Source organism: Anolis carolinensis, chromosome 1 (genome assembly GCF_035594765.1).
Source record: "Anolis carolinensis isolate JA03-04 chromosome 1, rAnoCar3.1.pri, whole genome shotgun sequence".
In the NCBI taxonomy this organism is placed as follows: domain Eukaryota; kingdom Metazoa; phylum Chordata; class Lepidosauria; order Squamata; family Dactyloidae; genus Anolis; species Anolis carolinensis.
The window spans coordinates 237953615-237979975 of NC_085841.1; the positions used below are offsets into that span (position 1 = coordinate 237953615).

The 26361-nt window shown below is 41.1% G+C and overlaps 1 protein-coding gene across 1 annotated transcript; it reads right to left on the reverse strand.

Annotated features, from left to right (window-relative positions):
• Nucleotides 1-26361, reverse strand: aldh3b1 (aldehyde dehydrogenase 3 family member B1). The gene is made up of 11 exons (XM_008111562.3): nucleotides 26221-26361; nucleotides 14793-15129; nucleotides 11603-11765; nucleotides 11349-11459; nucleotides 10339-10459; nucleotides 10082-10167; nucleotides 8535-8616; nucleotides 6491-6877; nucleotides 6016-6182; nucleotides 3399-3498; nucleotides 1-1293 (listed from the first exon to the last, which is right to left on the reverse strand). Exons 1-11 carry the CDS (start codon nucleotides 26228-26230, stop codon nucleotides 1097-1099), a joined length of 1761 nt encoding a protein of 586 aa, XP_008109769.2. The 5' UTR covers nucleotides 26231-26361; the 3' UTR covers nucleotides 1-1096.

Sequence of the window (26361 nt, forward strand, 5' to 3'; positions counted from 1 at the left end):
TTTGATAGAAGATCTTTATTACAGAAGCAAAATGTGTCCTTGCAAAACACAGCACTGTTCAAGAAAAGTCTGTAATCATAAGCCATAGTTGCAGGGAAATAAGTTTCCTAAAACATAACAGACTGAGTAAACATGCTGAGCATTGCCTGGGATGGTTATTAGTGCCCGAGTTAAAATTCTAGGTTTACGGCTGCATATACGCAGACCATTTAATGCAGTTCAAAGCTAGCTTCAAACTCTGGTGGTTGGACAACAAATGCACATAGAATCATGTGGGGGGGGGGAGGGGGGGGAGAAAAAAAATCTCTTGATGCACATCAGTGCTCTGTGGTTTGTATAATCACTATCTGGGTCTCAAACTGATTCCAGGATTCCCTATGCAGTCATCTGAATGAAACCACTTTTTTCAATACTGGTTTGAACTGCATTAAATAGCCAGTGTAGATGGCACTAAAGGTACATACTATCTAGGAATAAATGCTGGAACAATGGTAACTTACTAAAAGAAAGTGGCCTTGACCATAGTCACGTGTCAGTGTTCATTTAGCATTGCATCTCTGCAAGTTACATTGGTTTAAGGATCCAATTTGAGTATCCAATAGTTCTTAAAGAAACATTCATGATTTTGCTTTTATTGAAAGGTAATTCAAGTTTATAGGTAGATCAAATTGTCAGTTTAAAAAAAAACTGGTTCTCACAGACACCGAATCAGAATTAGCACCATGCCATTATATTAAAAGGGGGGATTGATCCCTGGCTTGAACCTAGTGCAAAAGCTTTGTCCATGCTCATCCTCAATAAACTGGTCACCCTATGATAGAAAATTCAATGTAGGAATAGTGAGTGCATCAGATGTAGGGAAAGATGCATTTCAACATCTTGTGTTCCTCACCTCTGACCTAAATGCTGAATGGGCTACCAATGCTGAGGGAGAGCACAAGATAAGCATTCAAGATGAGGGAACATGGCTTTACAGAAAGTAAAATTTTCGTGTGGTCCATCCAGGGAATAAAGTGGAAACCTAGGATCTGAAGGCACAATCCCTCCTCTCCACCTTGCAGCTCCAGGCACACAAGCTCTGTACTGTTCAAGAGGCTCACAGCAAAGTGCACATCATGCCTTTGCGTTTGACCTCCAATGCAGCGACCATCAATGCAAGTTTGCGCTCATTATATGGTGGGTAACGGATTGTGTTGATTGCCTCCATGCCAATGCAACGCAAGAGGGAGGCACGATGGTGACTGAATGTGTCGAAGGAGAACTTTCCATGGTACTTGCCATAGCCACTGAATCCTAAAACACAAAAAGAAAAGATGCAAATCAAAATCTGCTCACTGACAGAAGATTCCAATTTACTCTGCAACCTGGAGAGTTCTTTGCTCTGCTCTTTCTCATTTAGACCATGTTGAAGGAGATTTCACACAGCCCTTCTTCTCCACAGCCCTTCATGTTTTTTCTGGATTCCACCCCTTTTGGGCATGACAAGAGTCCCTCTAACAGTGGGCAACTAGTCTAGAGGCTAGCTTTTAAAGTCTTAGGGTCTATGGGAAGCACACAGACGGCCAAAAAACAAAGCAGAACAAACCTGGAAGGGGCTAGAAGTCTATTTCTAGGTTTGAAAAACAATGCAGTTCTATGCACAGGTTGAACTAAGCAAGGAGGAGGTCTGAAACTGACACAAAAGATGTGCCACAGCTTGTGAAGGTTCCCATGAGAGCCCATTCTCTCTCTTTTTTAAAGTGTGCAAGAAAAAGTGAAGATTTTGTGGATGATAGTAGTTGCTCTAGTAGAAGCAAGGCATAATAAATGAAAAAAGAAATGTAAAATATATGTGAAACATCAACTATGGATGAGTCACTCTTGTTGCAAAATGTTGAAATGTGCATCCATTAACTACACAACTCATAGCATTTTGTGTAACTATTTAGTGCAACCTCATAACTGTAGTAGCACAAAATAACTGTTTCAAAGACTATAAATCAAATAGTTGGCTTGTGTGGTTTTATTTTCAAGTCCACTGTCCTGGGTTACATGTAGAACTTGGAAAAGATAGGTACTTGAACACACAACCCCCTGTTATGTCAGCTCCACTGGCTGCTTTCTGTTACTGAGCACAATTCAAAATGCTGGCTTTGACCTATAAAGCCGTAAATGGTTCTGGCTCAACTTACCTGTCCAAACATATCTCTCCCTATGAACTGGTTAGAGCATTAAGATCTGCAGGGGAGGCCCTGCTCTCGATCCCATCTCCCTCGCAGGTGCGTTGGTGGGGACGAGAGACAGGGCCTTCTCTGTGGTGGCCCCTTGGCTATGAAATTCCCCCCCCCCCAATGATATTAGACTGGCCCCTCCCTCCTCATATTCAGGAAAAAGTTGAAGACCTGGCTATGGCACCAGGCCTTTGGGGAATTGTGGAATGCAGCACTAACAACGACTATAGGTCTATGCACTATGATTTAATCTGGTTTTTTTAATTGTTTTAATTGTATTTATATGCTTTTACCTGTTTTATTACTCTACATGTCTATTTATATTGTAATGCAGCATTGAATTTTGCCATGTCTGTAAGCCACTATGAATCCCCTTCGGGGTGAGAAGAGTAGGGTAGGAATATAGTAAACAAATAAATTGGACAGCTACTCCTAGGACTTTCCCTCCAGCAGATCACTAGGAGATTGTGGGAATTGCTATCCAATTAGAGTAAGTGTTTTTTGATCAGCAATCTGCATGTCATTTCATGTTGAGACCTTCCACAACCATTGATGTACTCTGAGGAGATAGGATACTTGCTATCAAGGCAGTAACTCTTCGTTGTGAATGGAAAATATTATTACGATTACTTTTGTATGTAGGGGTGTGTGTGTGTGCGTGTGTGCGTGTGCATGTGTGTGTGTGTTTTGTACTAAGTACCCACCCAAAATTTTAGATATTTTGTGAAATGACATTAATTAATAATACTGAGATGGGCTATAAAAATTGATTGGCTATATAGAATTATATAAATTTGTTGTAATACAAAACGCAAGAAAATTGCAAGAAATGCTCTAAGCCAGTGTTGTCAGCTCACAGGGTTCTCTCTGCCATCAAATATAAATAAGCTTAAAAAACTGCAGTTTGACATGACACAACGAGTTGGTGGCTATTAATCCTTTTCTTGTATTTTTTTTTTTTGCCTATTATCTGCATATATAGACAGGGGTAATATGAGAACCTATCTGCTGTCATGTATTTCAAGATTGGAGAGAAAGATTAATGCAAAAGTAGAGAACAGAAGATGCCAGCCACAGATGCAGGCGAAATGTCAGGGGAAAGTGCTGCTAGAACATTGCCATACAGCCCAGAAACCACACAACACCTGAGGGAATAGAAATATATGTGGGACAAAGAAGTAGTCATACCAATGCCTCCAAAAGGTAAGGTGACCAATGCTGCATGCAGTAGGGTATCATTGCCACCAAAGCCACCACTGCTGGTACAATTCAGTACGTGATTCACAACCTGTGGGAATTAACAAAAGCACAGGTGTATTAGGGGCCTTCTCCTTGATCTTTCAAGCAAAAGGAAGTAGAGTTTCCAGCCTGGTAAAAAGGGACGCCTTGCAACCACTGAGGAAACAGTAATGAAATATAGCTCAAGGTAATATTACACGTGTAACAAGAAAATACCAAAATTTAGCTCAGCAAATAATGCAACAAAGAACATGAATACAAAATAAACTTCTAACAATACAGCAGACTCTCAGTTAACCGGAATTCAAACAACCCAAACTCTCAAGCAACCGGCAAAAAACTCAAAAAAATATATACAAGGGAAATGTATGTGCTGTACGTACTAATGTTCCACAAAGGCTCTTGCATGGTTTCATGGATCTGGATCAAACTAGGAATAAATACTCTAAAGACATCATCACATGGATGAGTCCAGCGTTGTGATTCACCAGTCTCTGAAGTGAATCGGCAGCATCAGGGCAGTCCTGGTGTTTCGGCCACCAGCTAATGCTTCCCCATCCCATGTAGTAAAGCATTGACTCATGGCTTCAGTCCACCGAAGCCTCGTTGTTCCTTCCGGAACAGAAGGAGGCTCCGTGTTGGCAGCAGCAGCGTCCCACAACACTGCCGCTCCAGTTCACCCATGGAGCCCCACCGGAAGTCACCCCACATCATCTAATGGGTGGCATAGGGCTCCACAGGTGAACTGGAGCAGAAGTATCTCAGGATGCTGTTTTTGCCCCGTGTGATAAGGCTGTAAGAAGTCCACCTCTCTCAGGGCCAGGGTCTCATAATATGTATGTATGTATGCAGCAGTTATATGCAACCACAAGAGGACATTATATAAAAAGGAAGGCCACCTCAGAAGTCAGGATAAAACATGGAAGAGGTCTAGAGAGAGGGTTAGCAGGGAGACACTGTAGGAATCCCTTTCAGACATCCAGAGCATTGCATGGAGACATTCTGAGGGAAGCCTTAGCAGAGGGCCAGGCAAGGATGGGAGAAAGGAGTCTCTAAGCTATATGTGTCAAACTCAAATCTGGCCTGCCATATCATTTTATGTGGCCCTCCAGATGTTGCATTACAACTCCTATATTCCTCCACATTAGACATAATAACTAGAGTTGATGGGGGTTGTGATACAGTAACTTCTAGAAGACAGCAGTTTGTTCTGTTTACTCAGGAAAGTGGGGTTTGGATTTAGATACAAGGCTTATGAATATGATGTCTGATCTTACAATGTCCTTTAACTTTTCCTCAACCTCAGAGCCACGAGTGCTGTTGGGCTGCATGATAGATAATCACAGGTGATGAGAGTTGTCATTCAATAACATCTGAGGACCTAGATTGGGTAAAAACTAAAGCACACCTGAGCCCTATAAAAAATTATTGTTGGCCCTTTGCATCTATGAATCCATGGATTCAATCGTCTTTTGAAAGCATCCATAAGGCTGATGTGGCCCTTGATGAAACTGAATTTGACACCCCTGCCTTAAAATGTCAAAACTTAGGAAATAATTAGTTAAAAATTAATAATTAATAGTTTATTGAATCCTATATTCAGAGCAGTGTATTTTTATACATATAGCTATAGAAAATTGCAGTCATCTTCCAATATACAAACATTTCATATTCATGAAACTGAATTCTTTTAAAAAAAACTTAGAACAAACAAAGACCTCTAAATTAAAAAAAAAGAGGGTGGATTCTAAAGTTATCACAATTTACTGGGACAGCTCTGACAGAGATCTCTGTTGCAAATGGATATGATATTCTGAAAGCATTATGAAAGCATTCAACATTTGTAGATTGATTTTTGTAGATTTGATTATGAGCTAATTCAGTTAAAAATAGTCTATCTAGGGCTCCATCCACACAGCTGAATAAAATCCCACATATTCTGCTTTGAACTGGCAGTGTGGACCCAGTTCAAAGCAGATATTTTGGCATTTTCTGCATTGATATTCTGGGTTATATGGCTGTGTGGAAGGGCCCTAGGAATCTCTAGGTCCTCCAGCACAACTCTATGGCCACCTTCCAGCAAAGAATTACACCTAGAGATTTGTAGAGAGGTGTTCTATCAGGTTAAAATTAGCATTTTTAATTGGCATTTTTTCACTTTCATGATTTTTTCACTACATTTCTAAGCTAAACTAATGTGGAGGGACTACTTTTTTTCCGTGTCAGGAGCAATCGGAGTTGCTTCTGGAGTGAGAGAATTAGCCGTCTGCAAGGACGTTGCCCAGGGGACGCCCAAATGTTTTGATGTTTTACCATTCTTGTGGGAGGCTTCTCTCATGTCCCCACATGGAGCTGGAGCTGATAGAGGGAGCTCATCCGCGCTCTCCCCGGGTGGGATCCGAACCTGGCAGCCTTCAGGTCAGCAACCCAACCTTCAAGTCACGAAGCTTTTATCCCCTAGGCCATCGGAGGCCACTGTAATGCAGTGTTTTTCAGCTCCATAGCTAGGCTTGTTTGGACTAGTCTCATGCTACATTTTCTGGACACAGTGATCTTTAACACTTACCTTGGAGTCGCAAGAGAAAGCATACGTCACCAGTGGACGCTCTTTGCTGTTGATGAAGCAGATGGCCTCATCCAAGTCAGCCACAGTGAAGATGGGCAAGATGGGCCCAAAGACCTCTTCCTGCATGGCTGGCTCCCACTCCTTCACATCAGCCAGCACTGTGGGGGCTGCAGACAGGAAGGTCCCATTAAGAAACATCATACTACATGTGACACACTGTTCCCATATGACCATGGCCTTAGCATTCCCTCCTAGATGCACAAGTCCACAATTGGAGGACTCAGTGCTTGCTCTCTGTAAATCAAGGCCAGAAAGAAATGTGGGCTTCCAGATGTTGTTGGATTATAATCCCAAGGCCTTCCTCATTGCACTCTCATGACACATGTAAAGCCCTGTTTTTCTCACCAAAACCTTTGTAGGTTACAGCAAAGGGTCTTCCCACATCCCAGCCCCAGAGAGCAGGCCACTTGCTCACCAATGTAATGGTCACGTTCGTCTGTTTCGCCACCTATGGTCAATCGGCCAGACTGCATTAATGCTCGGACACGCTGGAAATGCTTGTCATTGATCATGCGGCCATAGTCAGGGGATTCGTGGGGGTTGCAGCCATAGAATTCACGGATGGCCTGGCGGAGGCAAGGCATCAGCCTCTCTTGAGTTTCAATGGTACAGATCACATAGTCGGGTGCAATACAAGATTGGCCAGTGTTAAAAAACTTTCCCCACACTATCCGGTTGGCTGCATTCTGGAAATTGCAGCAATTATCTACATAGCAGGGGTTTTTGCCTCCCAGCTCCATAGTCAAAGGTGTCACATGTTTGGCTGCTGCAGTCATAACAATCTTTCCCACGTTGTGGCTCCCTGCAAAGGGATGACAAGATATGGGTGGTCACAAAGAGACATAAAGAGGTGGTTTCACTCAGACGTCTGCGCTAGATTTTGCATGCAAAAATTATTGTGCAGTCTTGTTATTGTTGTGTGCCTTCAAGTTGTTTCCAACTCGTGATGACCATAAGGTCTTCTGAGAGCTATACTGAAGTTTTCTAAAATTAAATGTATGTGATTTGCCCAAGATCATCTAGTGGGTTTTCATGGCCAAGAGTGGATTTAAATGAGGTTCTCCACAGTTGTAGTCCAACACTCAAATTGCCATATCATGCTGACTTCATATAGGAAATATCTAAATTCAGCTTCACAGATGACTAAAAATGTATTCTAATACCCTACTTTTAATCAAAACATTTATATAACACATTTATCTCCAATCTTTACATAAATATTATTTTATATTTGTACAATATATTCATGCATATTAAAATATGCATACATTATACACAAGCAGAGTTGTATTGCTATTGATCAATATCACTTAACTAGTATGCAGGCTTAAACAGCCTGAAGATACCAAATCTCATCTGATCTGGAAAGCTAAGAAGATTATGTCTGGTCAGTACTTGATTGGGGACCACCAAGGAAAGCGTGGTGCTGTATTATTTCGGGGGGGGGGGGATAGCAAACCACCTCAGAGTACACTTTATCTAAAGGTAAAGGTTTCCCCTGACATTAAGTCTAGTTGTGTCCGACTCTGGAGGATGGTGCTCATCTCCATTTCTAAGCCGAAGAGCTGGCATTGTCCGTAGACACCTCCAAGGTCATGTGGCCGGCATGACTGCATGGAGTGCCATTACCTTCCTGCAGAAGCAGTACCTATTGATCTACTCACATTTGCATGTTTTCGAACTGCTAGGTTGGCAGAAAATGGGGCTAATAGCAGGAGCTCACTCCGCTCCCTGGATTTGAACCGCCAACCTTTTGGTCAGCAAGTTCAGCAACTCAGTGGTTCAACCCGCTGCGCCACTAGGGCCTCCACACCTTGCCTAAGAAACCCTTTAAAATCCATGGGCTCATCATAAGTTGGTAGGCAATTTGAAGGGACTTACAGACAATAACTATCATCTAGCACTAATACTTATTTTGTACTATGTAGTAACAATACAATTCTGCCTAAGCAAATTAATGCACATTTTCCATAATATCATATCTTTGAATTTGATCCATTAGTTAGAGATAACACAATACAGTATTCAGAACAAGGAGGAAACAACAACAATAAAAGAGATTTCAAACACTAAATCAAAAAAATGTTTGGTCCATTACTAACCTACTGGATAAGAACATCAAAGAGTCAAATAGATGAAGATGCTTCAATCTGGTATCCATTTATTGTCAATATAAAATTTGAAATCACATCATGTGAAGTTTCAGAACAGCATTTGAGCTTTTAGACTAACTCATTTTAACTGTTAACAACTGAAGAATAGACATACTCATACAAATGATATGTTTGGACTTGCTGACATTGCACTGATATATAGATCTTCCAAATGGGCTGAATTTTAATTGTTCATTTATTTTGGATGTTGCTTCTATTTTTTTCCTTTTTTCCATAACTGGACTCAATCTGATTACAGTATTCATAAAAGCTGGAATTTTAAAAAAGAAAGAAAGGTTGGTTCACCTGTAAAGAAGATGTAATCAAATTTGTTCTCCAGTAATTGTGTTGTCTCATCTGGCCCACCTGTCACAATAGCAAAGGTTTCCTGTGGAAAGGGGGAAGAAGGAAGAAAGTTCCTTTCCAGACTTGGTACTCATAGAAATATAGATTTACAGGACTGTGAGTAGGAAGAGATCACAAAGGCTATTTAGTTCAACACCCTGGATCCAGTCCAACATCCTTGAATCAAACTCTTATGAAGAAAAGAGAACATAATGTCTGGTTTTCATTTAAAGCAGGGATAAGAACTGAACAACCCTTCAGATGTGTTGTTGAAGGCTTTCATGGCCAAGATCACAGGGTTGTTGTATGTTTTCCAGGCTGTGTGGCCATGTTCCAGAAGTATTCTCTCCTGACATTTCGCCCACATCTATGGCAGGCACCTCTGAGGATGCCTGCCATAGATGTGGGCGAAACGTCAGGAGAGAATACTTCTGGAACACGGCCATACAACCCAGAAAACATACAACAACCCTTCAGATGTTGTTGAACTGCAGCACCCAGAAGCTCTAAACAAACCGAGCCACTAGTGAGGAATGCTGAGAGCTGGAGTCAACATTTGGAGGGGTACGTAGTTGCCATTCCTGATCAAAAGGAAATTCTTTTCCTCCATGTGCAATTCCTCCACATGCCTTTCACCAATTCTTCTACAGCAGTGGTTCTCAATCTGTGGGTCCTCAGGTGTTTTGGCTCCCAGAAATCCTAGCCAGTTTACCAGCTGTTAGGATTTCTGGTAGTTGAAGGCCAAAACACCTGGGTACCCACAGGTTGAGAACCACTGTTCTACAGCATTATAGCAAGGAAGTGAAGCAGGCTTTTTATTTTATATTTGGTACAAACTATAAACTTGACATCACAGAAGCCTTACATTATCCTTAGGATCGCTCAAAGATTGTTAAAGCAGGACACAAGATAGTAATCCTACCACAATTCCATGCATGCCGCTTGTTCATTTTTAGGTGGCTACCCAGGTTTTTATCCATTATGTTTTACTGTTAAATGTGATTTTAATATGTTTTATTGATTTGTTTTTTATTGTCGTGTTGTTTTATATTGCCTGTATTCAGCTGGGCTTGGCCCCATGTAAGCCACCCCAAGTCCCCCCGGGGAGATGGAGGTGGGGTATAAAAATAAAGTTGTTGTTATTATTATTATTATTATTATTATTATTATTATTATTATTATTATTATTATTATATTATCTTCCTAGGGGTCTATACAATTTTCCAAGTTCTAACAAGGTGGGACTTTGTGTATGTGCACGTGTGTGTGTGTGCCCTCATGTTTCCTTTCAATGTATGGTAAGCCCATAGGATTTTCTTACTCAATGGTTAGCTATCCAAGTACTAATCAGGACTGAACCTGCTTAGCTTCAAAGATCAGGCAGGATCTGTCTGAAGGGTTAGCTTCAAAGATCAGGCAGAATCTGGTGAATTTAGAGTTTTGGTATTGTAGCCAGATGAAATGTTTGGATGAAAATGATAAGGAAGATGTGATACTAATAAACTCACTGGGTCAAGATAGCAAGGCAGTGCTTCAGCAAGAAATCTTTCCGTGTGGGTGGTTATCTCAGAAGGTTTGAGAATCACGCAATTCCCTGGGGGAAAAAAGAACACATTATCATGGTAGGGAGAGGTATTGATCCATCCCATGACTGGAACCACCCAATTAACCAGCCCATGCCTGAAATCAGCAGTCCAAAAAAAATGCTTCTGGGGTTCTGGTAAGAAACACTTGATGGAAACCCTGAAAACATTTTCCTACTCACCAGCTGCAATGGCCCCCACCAGAGGCACCAAGGCAAGGTTGACAGGGTAATTATAAGGTGAAATGATGAGCACCACACCAAAGGGGTCCTTGCGAATGAAAGCACTGTCAAACTTCAAGGCCTACAAAGAACAGAAAGCAGGAAAACGCCATGAAGCAAATGCAGCAAAGTAAAAAATAATATGTTATTTGTAGCCACAAAAGTTCTCCTTTGGTCACTACTAGGGATCAGAAGCGGGAGGCCACAGCTTGAGACCCATCATGCCATCTTTAAACTAAACTTGTCGAAATAGTACTCCCATCAGTCCCGGGCAACAGAGGCAATGGTGAGAAATGCTAGGAGTTGCAGTCTTATAACATCTGTCGTCGTCGTCTTCTTCTTCTTCTTCTTCTTCTTCTTCTTCTTCTTCTTCTTCTTCCTTATTCACTCAGTCATTTCTGACTCTTCGTGACCTCATGGACCAGTCCGTGCCAGACTTCCCTGTTGGCCGTCACCGCCCCCAGCTCTTTCAAGATCAAGCCAGTCACTTCAAGGATACTATCCATCCATCTTGCCCATGGTCGGCCCCTCTTCCTTTTCCCCTCCATTTTCCCCAGCATCATTCTCTTCTCCAAGCTTTCCTGTTTTCTCATGATGTAGCCAAAATACTTCATCTTTGCCTCTAATATCCTTCCCTCCAGTGAGAAGCCAGGCATTATTTCCTGGAGGATGGACTGGTTTGAAGATAGATGCTTTTGAACTTTGGTGCTGGAGGAAAATCCTGAGAGTGCCTTGGACCGCAAGAAGATCCAACCAGTCCATAACATCTGTACGAACAGACAATTCTCATTGTACAGATAAGACAAACCTGGTTGACCAAGATGGGTGCCATGCCCATACATTACTTTAAAATAGGAAATATATGGGCGCCCACACCAACCCACTTAATTAAATAGCACATTTGCTATAAACATTCCCTCCACTAAACATGCAAAGGCACATTTTCTCCTCTCCCAAGTTGACCCCCTTACTAGATTCTTGGACACATGTTCATCCTTCACCCAACAGTCCAGGTTGTTAAGGGCTTCATTCACTTCATTCTTCGTATAGGCAACTTCTGAGATCTCAGATTCAAAAATAGGCTGTAGGGAAAGTGTGGAAAAAAAGAAGAGAAAGTGCATTAGTGAAGTCAACCTCAGGCTCAAGAGCCAATGAGTTCAGCAATTTCTCAGGTGCCTCTGACTTGGAGGAGAGTTATGGTCTTTGGTTGGAGAGTCTCACTCACTTTGCACAAATCTTCATGCAGGACATGGAAGAGATCGCTCTTCCTCTCATCCAAAAAGCGACCCAATGCCTCCAGCTGCTCTTTCCGATATTCTATCGGGCGTGTTTTTCCTGACAACCATGTGGCACGTAGGGAGTCCACCAGTCCTGCGTAGGGGTTCATGCTGAGGAGAAAGTAAGGGCTCAGATTCAAAGAGCTATAAGAGAACATTCCTATATATGCTTGTAAGTGTAGGTCAATTACATCAACTGTGCCCAAAGGTAGGATGCCCCACAACTATTCTGCTGTGCTATTTTATTTATTTATATCTCATCTGTTCTCCAGCTCTGGGATCCAAGGCAACTTAGACAATTTAGGTAACAGATAAAAGTTCACATTATAGAAAATTTAAAATGTAATGAAATTCTCAATAAACTTAAAAGTCTACCAAACTGTTTCCCTTCATATCTAGCATCACAGCAACATAGGAATACATATGTAATTTGCAACACAATGTTGTGCTGTATCCTAATCCCATTACAGGATTGCAAGGGCTACAAACCCAGTCATACTCCAGTCATAGTGTAATATTAAAAACTGGGGTAGATTTCCAGCAAAAAATCAAAACCTTTTTCCACAAAGCAGATATTAAAACCCCACAAAGAAATTTCCAAACAAGTTTTTGGAATTGAGAAGAAACCATCATCTCGCATGTGAATATATACAATGAATGATTTACGGCTACAGCACGAGGATTTTGGATGAATGAATTTTAATCATATGTTTTATATTTTTATATTGTTTTAATTGGATTTTCATTGCTGTTTTAATTATGTGTAGGCATCGAATTGTTGCCAGTTTTGTATGCCGCCCTGAGCCCCTTTGGGTGAGAAGGCCGGGATATAAATGTTGGAAATAAATAAATAAATGCAGAAACCCAACTATAAGCAAGACTAACCACTAGTACTTCCATTCAAAGCTTCTGAAATGTGGTTACACTGCCTTGCTCATGGAGATTGATGGAAGGTGTCATAATTTGGTCATTTTTTTCCTTCTGTCTTTTATTTCTAAGCAGAAGAAATTCATTACAACTCAGAATAGCTATATCCATTTTAATTGTGTACACCAGTACTTCTGTGACAACAAACATACTATGGATAACCACATTGGCTCCCAACCGCCTCTTGCTATCATTGTCTGCTTTACTACCCTATTCTCGCATTGGCTTCCCTTGTTTAACAGCATTTATGCTCTTTTACATCTACATAGTTCAAGACAGCCTGGAAAATTTAAAACATGCTCTTACATAATCACACCTACGATGTCATTCATTAATTCAAGGAAACATCAATCGTACACAGTCACAAGGAGAAATTACATATGATGCTAGGCAATTCATTTCACAAATATGAATATGAAGGATGGAAACTACTATTCCACATCTATGAGTATGCAGATGGGCATGACAAAAAGACAAGATAAACTTTAGCACATGTTGTTGGAGCCTCCGGTGGTTCAGTGGGTTAAACCCTTGTGCCAGCAGGACTGCTGACTTGAAAGTTGGGTTTTTATTTATTTATTTATTTTTCAAACTTATATGCCGCCACTCCCCTAGGGCTCGGAGAGGCTTACAAGAACCGGCTAAAATCAACAATTTAAAAAACATCTTAAAAACATCTTTAAAAAACATCTTAAAAACATCCTAAAAGCACCTTTTAAAACATCAACAACAGAACTCAAAAGCCTGTCGAAACAGATGTGTCTTACATGCCCTGCGGAAGGCCAAGTCCCGCAAGGCACGAACTTCAGGTGGCAAGGTGTTCCAGAGAGATGGCGCCACTACTGAAAAGGCTCTGCATCTGGTTGTTGTTAGATGCAAGGTCTTAAAACTGGGGACTTCCAATAGGTCTTGGGTTTGAATCTAACCCGGGGAGAGTGTGGATGAGCTCCCTCTATCAGCTCCAGCTCCATGTGAGGACATGAGAGAAGCCTCCCACAAGGATGCTAAAAACATCAGAACATCCGGGTGTCCCCTGGGCAATGCCCTTGCAGGCAGCCAATTTTCTCACACCAGAAGCAACTTGCAGTTTCTCAAGTCGCTCCTGACATGAAAAAATAATTGGATATATAAGTATTTATTGTATTATTAAGCCACATTTGAATAAGGAACCATTGGACTAAAATAGGAAATTTCCTTCAGGTGGTTTTGAACATGGACATGAAGGCATGAGGAAATAAAGAGATTGAGAGATATAAGAAGTGATACTGAAATAAAATGGGAAATCCCCTCCAGGTCCTTTGAAACATGGAAAGGAAGAGATCTAGAGATATAGGAAGTGACACAAGATCCTTAGTAGAAGTGCTATAGAACTGGTTTTTTTGTTTTTTGTTTTTTTAAAAGCAAGCATGAAAGGAACTGATTTGGGGAAAAGCTTTTCCAAAAAAAAAAAAGAAGAAGAAAAAGAAGAAGCTTAGCCAGGATATGAAGTTTAGAACACAACTCCCAAAATTTCTATCATTGGTTATGCTTACAGCTTGGAAGTTAACACATTATATGAAACTACAGCTATACTGCCTTCTGCTTAGAAATGCATAAACTTGGACTGTGAAGCTGCAATCTTGGGCACAGTTAGGAGAAAGCTCCCCCCTGGAATCAGTAGCATTTGCTTCTCAACAAACAAGAACAGTGTGCACTATAAGAGTTTTGATAGCAATTACATTAATCCCAAATCCACAATATTAGGAATAAAGGCTATTCTTTGTGTCAATGTGAGCAAGCTTTTGAATTCTCCACGGCTCTTCACCTAACCAAGCTCAAGAAGAGGTCTGGAGAATTCACATCATTTACTCAGGACATATGACATTTTGCCTGATCTTCATGACTGAGATTCTGTGCCCTCTTTTAAAAAGATAGAAATCAAGTATAAACAGCTTTTCCAAGGATAGGGATACAGCGATGGAAGGAAGCTTACAACTGCTGCATTTTACCTATTACATCACTGTTATAGTTCAGAATTTTTTGGGTAGAAAATAGATGGCTACACCATCCCAAAGCAGATCCAAATCATCTTCCTAAAACCCACGAGGGCTGTGATCCTATGTAGCATTTACCTGAGCCCCATTTAATCCACCTGAATGCATGAACAGAATAGAAAAGCAGAGTCCCCTCAATCATGAGAGATCCTTCCTCCACGCAGGATCAGTTCCTTACCCCTTCTGATTGCCTTCCATTTCACTGGGACCTTCCTGGGGTCTGCCTTCTTCCCTGCCCGATTCCCGATGACCTCCAGGGATAATCTGGGCACCTTCACTGTGCTTGTCCCCTTCTGGGACCTGGGGGCGTCTTCTTCCACTCTGCTGCCTTACAGATGAAGCAGTCTTTCGGCCTTGGTTTTGAAGGGGAATGTCATCGAATTTATGCTGTTGTCTTTCCTGATAGATAGAAATTTCATTCTGTGCACCTTCACTTTGGTTTTGAAGATCTTCAAATCTGTGATATTGTACTACATCCCTCTGTCCTGATAATACATTTTGCAATACATCTCCAGCTAGAAAGAGATAAGAAAATAGTTAAGTGTGCTTTCTTTAGCTAGAAGAACACTTCCAGGCGCTTTGAACAATCTCATAATACGGGCCACCAGAATCGCCACAATTCATTGACCCACACCTCACATCGCTAGGTTTTCACCCTACCTTATTCCATGAGGGAGAAGCATCCGATACTCAACTCCCCCCCCCCCTCTCATTGATTTCTATTGTAACATGGGAAGCCTCCCGTGTTGCCGCTGTGCAGCACACTCTGGTTCCTTTATAGTTTTTGATGGTTTCCTACCAGAAGTAGTTTTAGGTCGTGAGATGGGAGCTGGCGAGCTCTGTCCCAAAACTATAGAGCAGTGGTTCTCAACCTGGGGTCCCCAGAAGCTTTGGGCCTTCAACTCCCAGAAATCCTAACAGCTGGTAAACTGGGATTTCTGGGAGTTGTAGGCCAAAAACATCTGGGGACCCCAGGTTTTATTTATTTATTTACAGTATTTATATTCCGCCCTTCTCACCCCAAAGGGGACTCAGGGTGGATCACAATGTACACATATAAGGCAAACATTCAATGCTATATGAACATAGAGACAAAGACACAGAGGCAATTTAACCTTCTCCAGCTTCCAGCTTCCTGAAGGGATGCTCAGTTCCGGCCACAGGGGGAGCAGCTGCTTCATCATCTACTGTGATGCCGACTTCCTCATTCCAAACACCACTGGACACTGTTTATGGTGTTGTAAATTAGTTAAATTAGCCTCCCCACATAAGTGGTACCTACATTTCCTACTTGATAGATGCAACTATCTTTCAGGTTGCTTAGGTCGACAATGAGGTGGGCTATTTTTTATTTTAATGGTCGGGTGCTCACTCCGATACGGGCTGGCCTCAAACTCATGACCTCTTGGTCATAGTGATTTATTGCAGCTGGCTACTAACCAGCCTGTGCCACAGCCTGACCCAGTTGAGAACCACTGCTATAGAGGAACTGGCATATGCTGCCAAAAGTTATCCCATCTGATGAGGTCGCAAAAGTACTCTCTGCAACCATTTGGCTAGGTATGCGAAACGATTTCCTCCTACAGCTCAGGAAAGAGAACTCTTGATCTTCTCTGAGTTTAAAGCTTCCACTTTCTCAACTTGTGTTAATGGTGTCCATTGTATACCCAGTCAAAACCTATGTTCAAGAAGGAACATTGGGCCATAGCCTTTGCCTTGACGCATCAATACATCTTCATTCGCTCACACATAAAAGTACAAAGCAATTGAAATTACCCTGAATACTGTCAGTGCAAAGTATGTTCCCTTTCAGCTAGGCACAGATTTTGGTAGAAAGAACAAGTTGCGTAAAACTCATTTAAACTTTAATGGTAATGTTGTGAAAAACAGAGGAGGCAATATTATTAGCAAGCTTGTTTCATTAAGAAACATTTTATTATTATTATTATTATTATTATTATTATTATTATTATTATTATTATTATCCCATTTTTCTCCCTCACGGGACCCAAAGCGGCTTACAACATATTAAAATCACATAAATAACAATCAGAATACAGCAATAATATAAGCATAATAGGATAAACAGATTAAGAAAAACAACATTTATAGCTTCTATTGTTAAATGTCTTCTCTTTATCACCAACCCAATGGGTGTCTGGATGTTGAAATAAAAGGGAATGAAACGGACTCAGAGAACGTTAGTATTTCTTGTCCTTTTCCCTTTCTTCTGCTGCTCCTTGCAACCTACATTTGAAACATTATTTTTCTGACATTCCCACCTGAATTCTGCTTTCTTGCCTTACAGTTTTGTTTCTACAAAACCTATTGCCTATTGTAGTGTTTACAAGTTGCCAGATAGTATCAAAGGCAGTTCCTGAAATGTCTAAACCCTAACATGATTGAATACCTTGCATGAGTCAATGTGCCAAGTTAATGAGAGCCAACGCAAAACTTAGTGCTTTGTGCTGTCTTTTCCTCTTCCTTAACAGCCAGGGAAATACATGACTTGGCATCTGCTACTGTAAATCCAAACTGAGGACATAGTCATCAGCCAAGTTCATAGACAACAATCTTCTGAGTGACACATTTTCCTTATTTGCATCTCAACTAATGTGTGTAGCACACTTAGCCAAAGACCGGAAATACTATCCTTCTTAGAGATAATGGAAAATCATTAGGACTCTCATGTATCTATGTGCCACTGGGAGATGCCCCTGTACCTTTGTCGCATTTTGAGATTATGGCAATTCTACCTTGCTTGAGAACTCGCCAAACTAGTCTGAAATAAGCACACAAACATGAAGGAACAGTCTGCCTAAAAGAGCTGGATCCATCATCTGAAACTTCCAAAGCTCGGAAATTAATGCATTTGATCCAAATTATGGAACCGTTCCTTTTTTGGAAAACAACTTGAGCAATTCCCTAACTTTGATGTGTGTGTGTATGTGTGTGTGTCTCTTTAAGAGAACTAGACAACTTTGATGGGGTATGTTCTTGTAGGCATTAAACCAGGAGAGATTTAAAGGATCAGCATTGAGTCTTTATGGCCAAAGACTATATACCTCTAAATGTCATGTTCTAGAGACTATTTGAGGCTTAAACAGGAAGTGTTTTGGTCTTGAATGTTTTCAGATTTGTTATAAATGTATTTTAAACTCTTTCTGACTATGCTTTTAACAGAATCGCTGTTCAATTATTTTAATTTTTGTAACAAGTCAGCTTTGTGCAACCATTGTTCAAAAATATTTGGGAATGAAAAATCGAAAAAGTGAATCTTGATATTGCCACATGTGAGGACTATGCTGATGTTTAGGCACCCCTTCAGCAACCTCTCCCCATTTCACAACTTCAGCACTCATTTCAGTTGTTTGCTATTTTATAAAAGGGACCCAATTTTACCATAACATTGCATATCATGAAACCTGAGCATCTGTGGATTTTGGTATCCCTTGGGGGGCGGGTCTGGGACCCACTCCATTGGATACTAAAAACCCACTATATAACATTTCACACAAACTTTTATTGTATATGGTGGTACAGTAGAGTCTCACTTAACCAACATAAATGGGCCAGCAGAATGTTGGATAAGCGAATATGTTAGATAATAAGGAGGGATTAAGGAAAAGCCTATTACACATCAAATTAGGTTATGATTTTACAAATTAAGCACCAAAACATCATGTTATACAACAAATTTGACAGAAAAGGTAGTTCAAATCCAATTTGAGTTTGAGGAGGTATCCATGGTGCTGAACCACTTCACTAAAGGCCCTTCCACACAGCCATATAACCCAAAATATCAAGGCAGATAATCCACAATATCTGCTTTGAACTGGATTATCTGAGTCCACACTGCCATATAATCCAGTTCAATGCAGATTTTATACAGCTGTGTGGAAGGGGCCTAGGATGGAAGCCACCAGTTGCCACTGCTGTCCACACATTTCAAGGACGAACAAGATGCTGTAGCCAGCAGGAGTTATAATGAGAAAAAAGGACCTGAAATAGATCTATGTCTGGTACTATATTATTTGGGGGGACAAGTACCAGAAAATTGTGTGAAGTCACTTTTTTTACAATCGATTTATAGGACTGTCGAAGGCTTTCATGGCCGAAATCACTAGGTTGCTGTGAATTTTCTGGGCGGCATGGCCATATTCCAGAAGCATTCTTTCCTGATGTTTCATCCACATCTATGGCAGGCATCTTCAGAGGTTGTGAGGTATATTGGAAACTAAGCAAGGGAGTTTAATATATTTATGGAAGGTCCAGTGTGGGAGAAAGAACTCTTGTCTGTTGGAGGCAAGCGTGAATGCTGCAGTTATGATAATCACCATGATTAGCAAGGAAAAGCCTTGCAACTTCGAGGCCTGGCTGCTTCCTGCCTGTGGGAGGTGTTGGGAAATTTATAGGGCTGTCCTATTTTTACATAAACTCTACTGAAGAGCAAGGGGCTAAGATAAATACTGTAACCATTGTTAATTGTTTTGTATTGAATTGTTTGATTGCTAGTTGCTGCAAGCATAGCTCGATTCAGGCAATGTCAGAGGAGGGGAGCCAAGAAGTGCACTGAGAGCAACAGCTATGAAAGGGAGATAGGAGGAAGGCTGAAAATAGGAGTCAAACACTCCAACCAGATAGGCCTGCAGCTGTTGTGAGTCCTTGAAAGACAATGAACAGAACTGATGTTTTGCAGCAGTGCAGATTGCTATGGAGGCACTTTGCCTTGTCTATGCCACTCAAATATTTCAAACAAAATTAAAACAAAAGTAAACACACGTGAAAACAAGCTGAGACATCCTTTTCCTGGAGCACTGGCATCTCTCCTGATCTGAAATCTCCTGAGAGATCTGGGCCTCCTCCCTGGGAAGGAAGCAGTGCTTATATGGCCTTCTAGGCATCACTCATGAGATGTTTCCCAGAACCATGTCAACTTTTTGTGCAGTTGCTTTCCTCCTTAGGGTAGAATATAGCTCCGGGATGGCTTAATGTCTAGGAAATATAGGTGTTGCCCCATACTTCATGGCACCACATCAAAGCAAATGTTGCACCTTGTTTAGCAGGCCCATGGTACACCCATAGTGAGGATGGCATTTATAACTTTGTGTTTATGTTCCTTTATGTTTTGCCTCTGGCAATCTCAAGAATTTTGTAGAGTGTTTTCAGAGGCGATTTGCCTTCTTCTGAAATATAGCCTACTGCAGCTAAACATTTTTTGGCCACGTCCCACAAAATTACTTGCTGAGTATCCCTTATCTGGAATTCTGAAAATGGCAGAGGTAACGTCACCTTTATTTTTTATTGTTCTGTGGACATAAACTTTGTTTCATGTGCAATGTTATAAAAATATTGTGCATAAAATTGCCATCAGACTATGTGTAGCAGGTATTTATGAAACATAAATTAATTTTGCATTCAGACTTGGGTCCCATCACCAAGATATCCCATTACTGTATATATATGTAAATATTCCAAAATCTAAAAAAAAAAATCCAAAATAAGATTTTTAAAAAATTGGTCTCAAGCATTTCAGATAAGGGATACTTAACCTGTACTAACCAGAGCCTTTCCTGTTCAGCTAATACCTTCAGGATATTTAGGCCTGATTTTCCGTTTTTCCCTTTTTGATTTTTGAGGCACTCTAAAGCAGTGGTTCTCAACCTTCCTAATGCTGCGACCCCTTAATACAGTTCCTCCTGTGGTGGGGACCCCCAACCATAAAATTATTTTCGCTGCTACTTCATAACTATAATTTTGCTATTGTTATGAATCGTAATGTAAATATCTGATAACCAGGATGTATTTTCATTCACTGGAACAAATTTGGCACAAATACCGATACGCCCAAATTTTAATACTGGTGGGGTTTGTGTGTGTGTGTTGGGGGGGGGGGGTGATTTTCTCATATGGGAGTTGTAGTTGCTGGGATTTACAGTTAACCTACAATCCAAGAGCATTCTGAACTCCACCAACAATGGAACTGAACCAAATTTGGCACACAAAACTCCCATGACCAACAGAAAATATCGGAAGGGTTAGGTGGACATTGACCTTGAGTTTTGGAGTTGTAGTTCAACTACATCCAGAGAGCTCTGTGGACTCAAACAATGATGGATCTGGACCAAACATGGCATGAATACTCAATATGCCCAAATTTGAACACCGGTGGAGTCTAGGGAAAATAGACCTTGACATTTGGGAGATGTAGTTGCTGGGTTTTATAGTTCACCTACAATCAAAGAGCCCCTTGAATCCCACCAACAATAGAATTGGGCCAAACCTCCCACACAGAACCCCCATGACCAACAAAAACTACTGGTCTTTGGTGACCCCTCTGGCACCCCCTTGTGACTCCCCCAGGGGTCCCGACCCCCAGGTTGAAGCACTGCTCTAAAGGCTAACACATCTGTTAGTCTTTAAGGTCCCACCAAGCTTGCTGTTGTTGTCACTGTGACAAAATAACATTCCTGAATCTTATTTATTGGTGTGTTTTTGCAACTATGACACGCTAAAGTTGCAAAACCACACTGAAGTGCCTTGCTGTGAATATAGAACAGTTCAGTCCTTGAAAACGTATGTCATAATAATTGCACTAGTCTTCAAAGTATCTCAAGAAAAGACAGTTTACTGAATTTTTAAAAAGTGTGGGAGTTTTGGCACTCTGCTGCGAAACAAATCCCCTATACTGGGATAGATTAACTTTTAAAGGCTACACCTTAATTTTAGAAAGATTAACTTCAGAAATTGGACTTAAAAGATTAACAAAATCACTAAGCTGCAAGCTTTCTTGAAATACCACTTTGTATTGTTTAACTCGGCAAAAAATATTAAACTAGTGCAGATCTTAAAATATTAAATTGAACTCTTGATTTCTGTTTGCTTATACAATTGTAGTTGTGAGCATATGTGTATGTAAATGAATTAGAAAGAGAAAATATATCTTAAACAGAACTGAAGTCCCTAAACATATAGTATTATACAGTACTAGCTGTGCCTGGCCACACGTTGCTGTGGCAAAGTGGTGGTGGTATTGGTTAAAAATTGTTGTGTAATTTTTATTTGATGTTATTTGCATTTTTGTATTAATTTTATTGTAAGTTATATTTTTATTTATTATATTTAATTATTTTCTTGTATTATTTTAGTTATTTTCTGTTATTATAGTATTTTATTGTATTAATTTTTAGTGTTTTTTATTATTTTTTATTGGGTTGTTAGGAGACCAAGTTGGAGGAGCTTAGCCTTCTAACTGGCAGCAATTGGATAAAAGCAATTATTCCTCTCTCTCTAATTAGAACTTTATTTTTCTTTTCTTTTTGTTGTATCAACCTAGAGGCGTGGATGATGGGTTGTGTTGTCAAATTTCGAGGTTGGGGGGCCTGTAGTTTTGTTGTTTTGTGGGTCGCCATTATGCCATCACTCTTTTATATATATAGATGACTGCAGTCAGTTTTATATAAGCCAATGTTTTATATGATTTCTATTTAACACTTGTCACATAACAATCCACTATCAGGATAATGCCAAGATATGCTTAGATCAAATTCAGAAATTTAGAAATGCAGTTGAACTCAGCAGATATGAGATTTCGTTTATCTCGAAAGCAAACAAATGACCATACCTAAGTACAAGCACATGCTTATATTCTCATTTTTTAGGGCCCTTCCAGACAGGCCCTATATCCCAGAATCTGATTCCAGGCTTTCTGCTTTAAACTGGTTTACTTGATCTGCACTGTCAAATTAATCAGGGATAAACAGAAAACCTGTGATCATATCCTGGGATATACGGCCTGTCTGGAAGGGCCCTTAGAATCATAGAATCATAGAGTTGGAAGAGATCACATTGATTATCCAATCCAACCCCCTGCCATACAGGAAAAGCACATTCAAAGTACCCCTGACAGATGGCCATCTGGCTGTTTAAAAACCTCTAAATAAGGAGCCTCCAAAACACTCCGAGGCAGAGAGTTCCACTGCTGAACAGCGCTTACAGTCAGGAAGTTCTTCCTAATGTTGAGGTCAAATCTCCTTTCCTGTAATTTGAACCCACTGCTCCAAGTCCTAGTCTCCAGGGCGGCAGAAAACAAGCCTGCTCCTTCTTCCTTATGACAGTCTTTCACATATTTATACATGGTCATCCGGTCTCCTCTCAACCTTCTCTTCTACAGGCTAAACATACCCAGTTCTTTAAGACACTCCTCATAGGGCTTTCGATGATTGTAATTTCCCTCCTATGGACACCTTCCAGCTTGTCAATATCTCTTTTGAACTGTGGTGCCCAGAATTGGACAGAGTATTCCAGGTGAGGTCTAACCAAAGTAGAATAGAGGGGCACCATGACTTCCCTTGATCTAGACAAGGCATGGGCAAACTAAGACCCAAGGGCCAGATGCGGTCCCCGAGGTGCTTACCTCAGACCCTCCTTATTTACCCTGTCTTGATTTCAAAACATGGCAGCCCGCAACAGCTGAGAGTCATCTGGAGCTCTCTCAGCCACCATGTGTCTCACCCTCCCCCTAGAATAAGGATAGTGTGAGCTGTCCCATCTTTATGCTGAGAGGACAGTTTAAGGAAGGCACGTGGCAGCTGAGAGCCCTCTGGAGCCCTCTGAGCCACAGCATGTCTCACCTTCCTCCTGGCATAATGCGAAGAGGACAGCCCAAGGATCACAGGAGTAGGATTAGGGCAGTCACCACGTGTCCCGCCTTCCTTCTGGCATGAGGGTGGGGCAAGCAGCCTCGTCCTTATGCTGTGTGGACAACCTGAGGATGAGCCAGGCCCTGCTCTGTCCCCTCCCGGGCCCTACCCCTCATGGGCTCACGTCCACCCAAAGTTCAAATGGCCCCACTCCCTCCCATCCTGGTCCTCCCAGCCAAGCCTGTAATGTGGCCCCAAGGCAAAAAAGTTTGCCCATGCCTGATCTAGACGCTATACTCCTTTTGATGCAGCCCCAAATCCCATTGGCTTTTTTAGTAGCTGCACCACACTGTTGGCTCATGTTCAACTGGTTATCCATTAAGACTCCAAGAACTTTTTCACATGGACTGTTGTTCTTCCCTAAATTAATATAATTTCTCCCCTAAAATGAGCAAATAATGAATTTGTCATTTCTCAAGAGAAACATGTGCACTTGTTGGGGAGAAAATAAAATCTTATCTGAAACAAGTCATATATGTAGACAAAGTTATTTGACATGTATTGTTCTTGGATACTGGTTCTGAGAATAACACGACAATCAGTAGCCATTGAAGTGTGCAATCTATATCCGTTTTCAGGATGCCCATGAACTAGACCTAGAATCATAGAATCATAGAATCGTAGAGTTGGAGGAGACCTCATGGGCCATCCAATCCAACCCCCTGCCAAGAAGCAGGAAATCTCATTCAAAGCACCCCCGACAGATGGCCATCCAGCCTTTGCTTAAAAGCCTCCAAAGAAGGAGCCTCCACCACAGTCCGGGGCAGAGAGTTCCACTGTTGAACAGCCCTCACAGTGATGAAATTCTTCCTGATGTTCAGGTCGATTCTCCTTTCCTGTAGTTTGAAGCCATTGTTCCGCGTCCTAGTCTGCAGGGCAGCAGAAAACAAGCTTGCTCCCTGACTTCCCTTCACATATTTGTACATGGCTATCATGTCTCCTCTCAGCCTTCTCTTCTGCAGGCTAAACATGCCTAGTTCTTTAAGCCACTCCTCATAAGGCTTGTTCGCTCAACCTTTCAGAGTTGAGCTGCCTTTTGTCTTTGTCTGTGTTGAAAATGAAAACTAGTATTTGATCACTATATGGTGGAGCCCCCGATGGCATAGTAGATTAAAGCCTTGTGACTTGAAGGTTGGGTTGCTGACCTGAAGGCTGCCAGGTTCGAATCCCACCCGGGGAGAGTGCGGATGAGCTCCCTCTATCAGCTCCAGCTCCATGCGGGGACATGAGAGAAGCCTCCCACAAGGATGGTAAAACATCGAAACATCCGGGCGTCCCCTGGGCAACGTCCTTGCAGACGGCCAATTCTCTCACACCAGAAGCAACTCAGGTTGTCTCACACCAGAAGCAACTCCTGACACAAACAAACACTATATGTCTTAAGCCCAGTTTCTACCATCCCTCTTAACCATGTATAAAGTTGCTGACAAATATTATAGTCAAAATTTTTGTCTTTGTATTATATGTGACAAGCTAGCCAGCCACCAGAAGAAGTAGCGAAATGTCTGGGAATTAAGAGTTAGTTTATCTTAAACAGAAACTGCTTAGTTTAAAAATGTATTTATAAATTAATTTTGATTGCTAAATGCAGTGGGCTAACTTACAGGAGCATTTACTGTATTACTGCATTTGTGTATTATTATATTAGTGTATTAAAATAAGCAGTGCCCAGGTCGGTCCTTAATTTTGCATAGAAGAAAAATGGACTTGGGAAATGCCCAAAGCCATATTCTCCATTTCAAAATGTTTCTAAAAATCCTTAAACAAGTGAGAACTTGGTTCATCAGCAGTGATATTGTGTTTCATTGATTTAGTATTTCAAAAGAGAGAGAAAAGAATAGAAACTTCTATACCTGGAATATAAAAACAAAGTCTGACAACAAAAAATCATCAGGCTAATGAGTTGACATAATGTCAGTCTTGAAAAACACACCCAGCCCATTAGATACATCCAAAGGCTGGGACTAGAGAAACATACAGAACTGACATGATAGGGATGATAACACTAGAGTTGAGCAGTGTATACCCTTCCTTGCAAGACCGTCCCTAAAGCCAGGAGGTCACAACCAAGAAGGTCCTGTCCCAGCTCTCTGAACCTTCCTCAAGAAGAAACACTGAGAAGGAGCCTACCTCAAAATCAATAAGCAGAGCTTTGCTTCTTGATATGTTCCCATATTGTTGCTTTATGTTAAGACAGTAAGACACCCTTCATAACTCATGTTGTCATTGTCAATTAAACTGTGACACTGAAACCTTCCTGGAGAAAAAGGATGGGATACATTTTTTTGATACTGCCATTGACACATTTTGATGCCTTGTTTTCTCTGCATTTCCTGGTCATTATTACCAAACGTCTTCAGAGAGTACTTAGCTATTCAAGGGTCAAGCCACGCAAAAACATTCCCATGTGATGTTCATTGGCTCCTATGAAATGTTCCATATTTCCATTTTACCAAACCTGAAGATAAAACAGAATAACGTACAACAGCTTGCAGCAAGTTCCTGTGGATGGAGGCAGGACTGGAACACCATGTTCCTCAGATCAGATAAAAGAGCCCAAATACATAAATCAGTTGGTTTTCTCCGACTCGTTTAGTACACAGCACTTCCATAGCCGCTGCCTGTATCCAGTCTCTTGTCACATAAACTTTCAGACTTGTTTAGAAGACCTTCTTTCCAGTTCTCCTTGCCAGCTATCTTCCCCAAGCTGTGGTAGCATCCTCTAACAAAGAAAAAGGCACTGTGGACATCTCACTCTTTGGACTATAATTTCTAAAATCCTCAATCAGCATGTCTATGCTGGCTGGAGAATTCTGGGAATTGTAGTCCAAATATAGTCAGTTCACCAGGCTCTAAGAACAAACACTATATCCTCTGTCCCTTTTTGTTGATGATGTTTGGTACCTCTTTCCATGGCTGCTGTATTCCTCCTCAGCTGTGCTTCTGCTTCCTTACGTCTGGCTGTCTCTGTGCACAACTGATGGGAGGACGTCTCAGGCACTTTATGTGTTTGTTTGGTAAATGCCTCTGATGCCTTTGACTCAG

What these genes read in the sequence shown, in the direction of transcription:
- aldh3b1 (XM_008111562.3), bottom strand. An exon ending in TGCATGAAGATTTGTGCAAA is followed by an intron (nt 11,460 to 11,602) that starts GTGAGTGAGACT and finishes CTTTCCCTACAG; the next exon opens with CCTATTTTTGAATCTGAGAT. An exon ending in CTTTCTCTTGCGACTCCAAG is followed by an intron (nt 3,499 to 6,015) that starts GTAAGTGTTAAA and finishes TAATTCCCACAG; the next exon opens with GTTGTGAATCACGTACTGAA.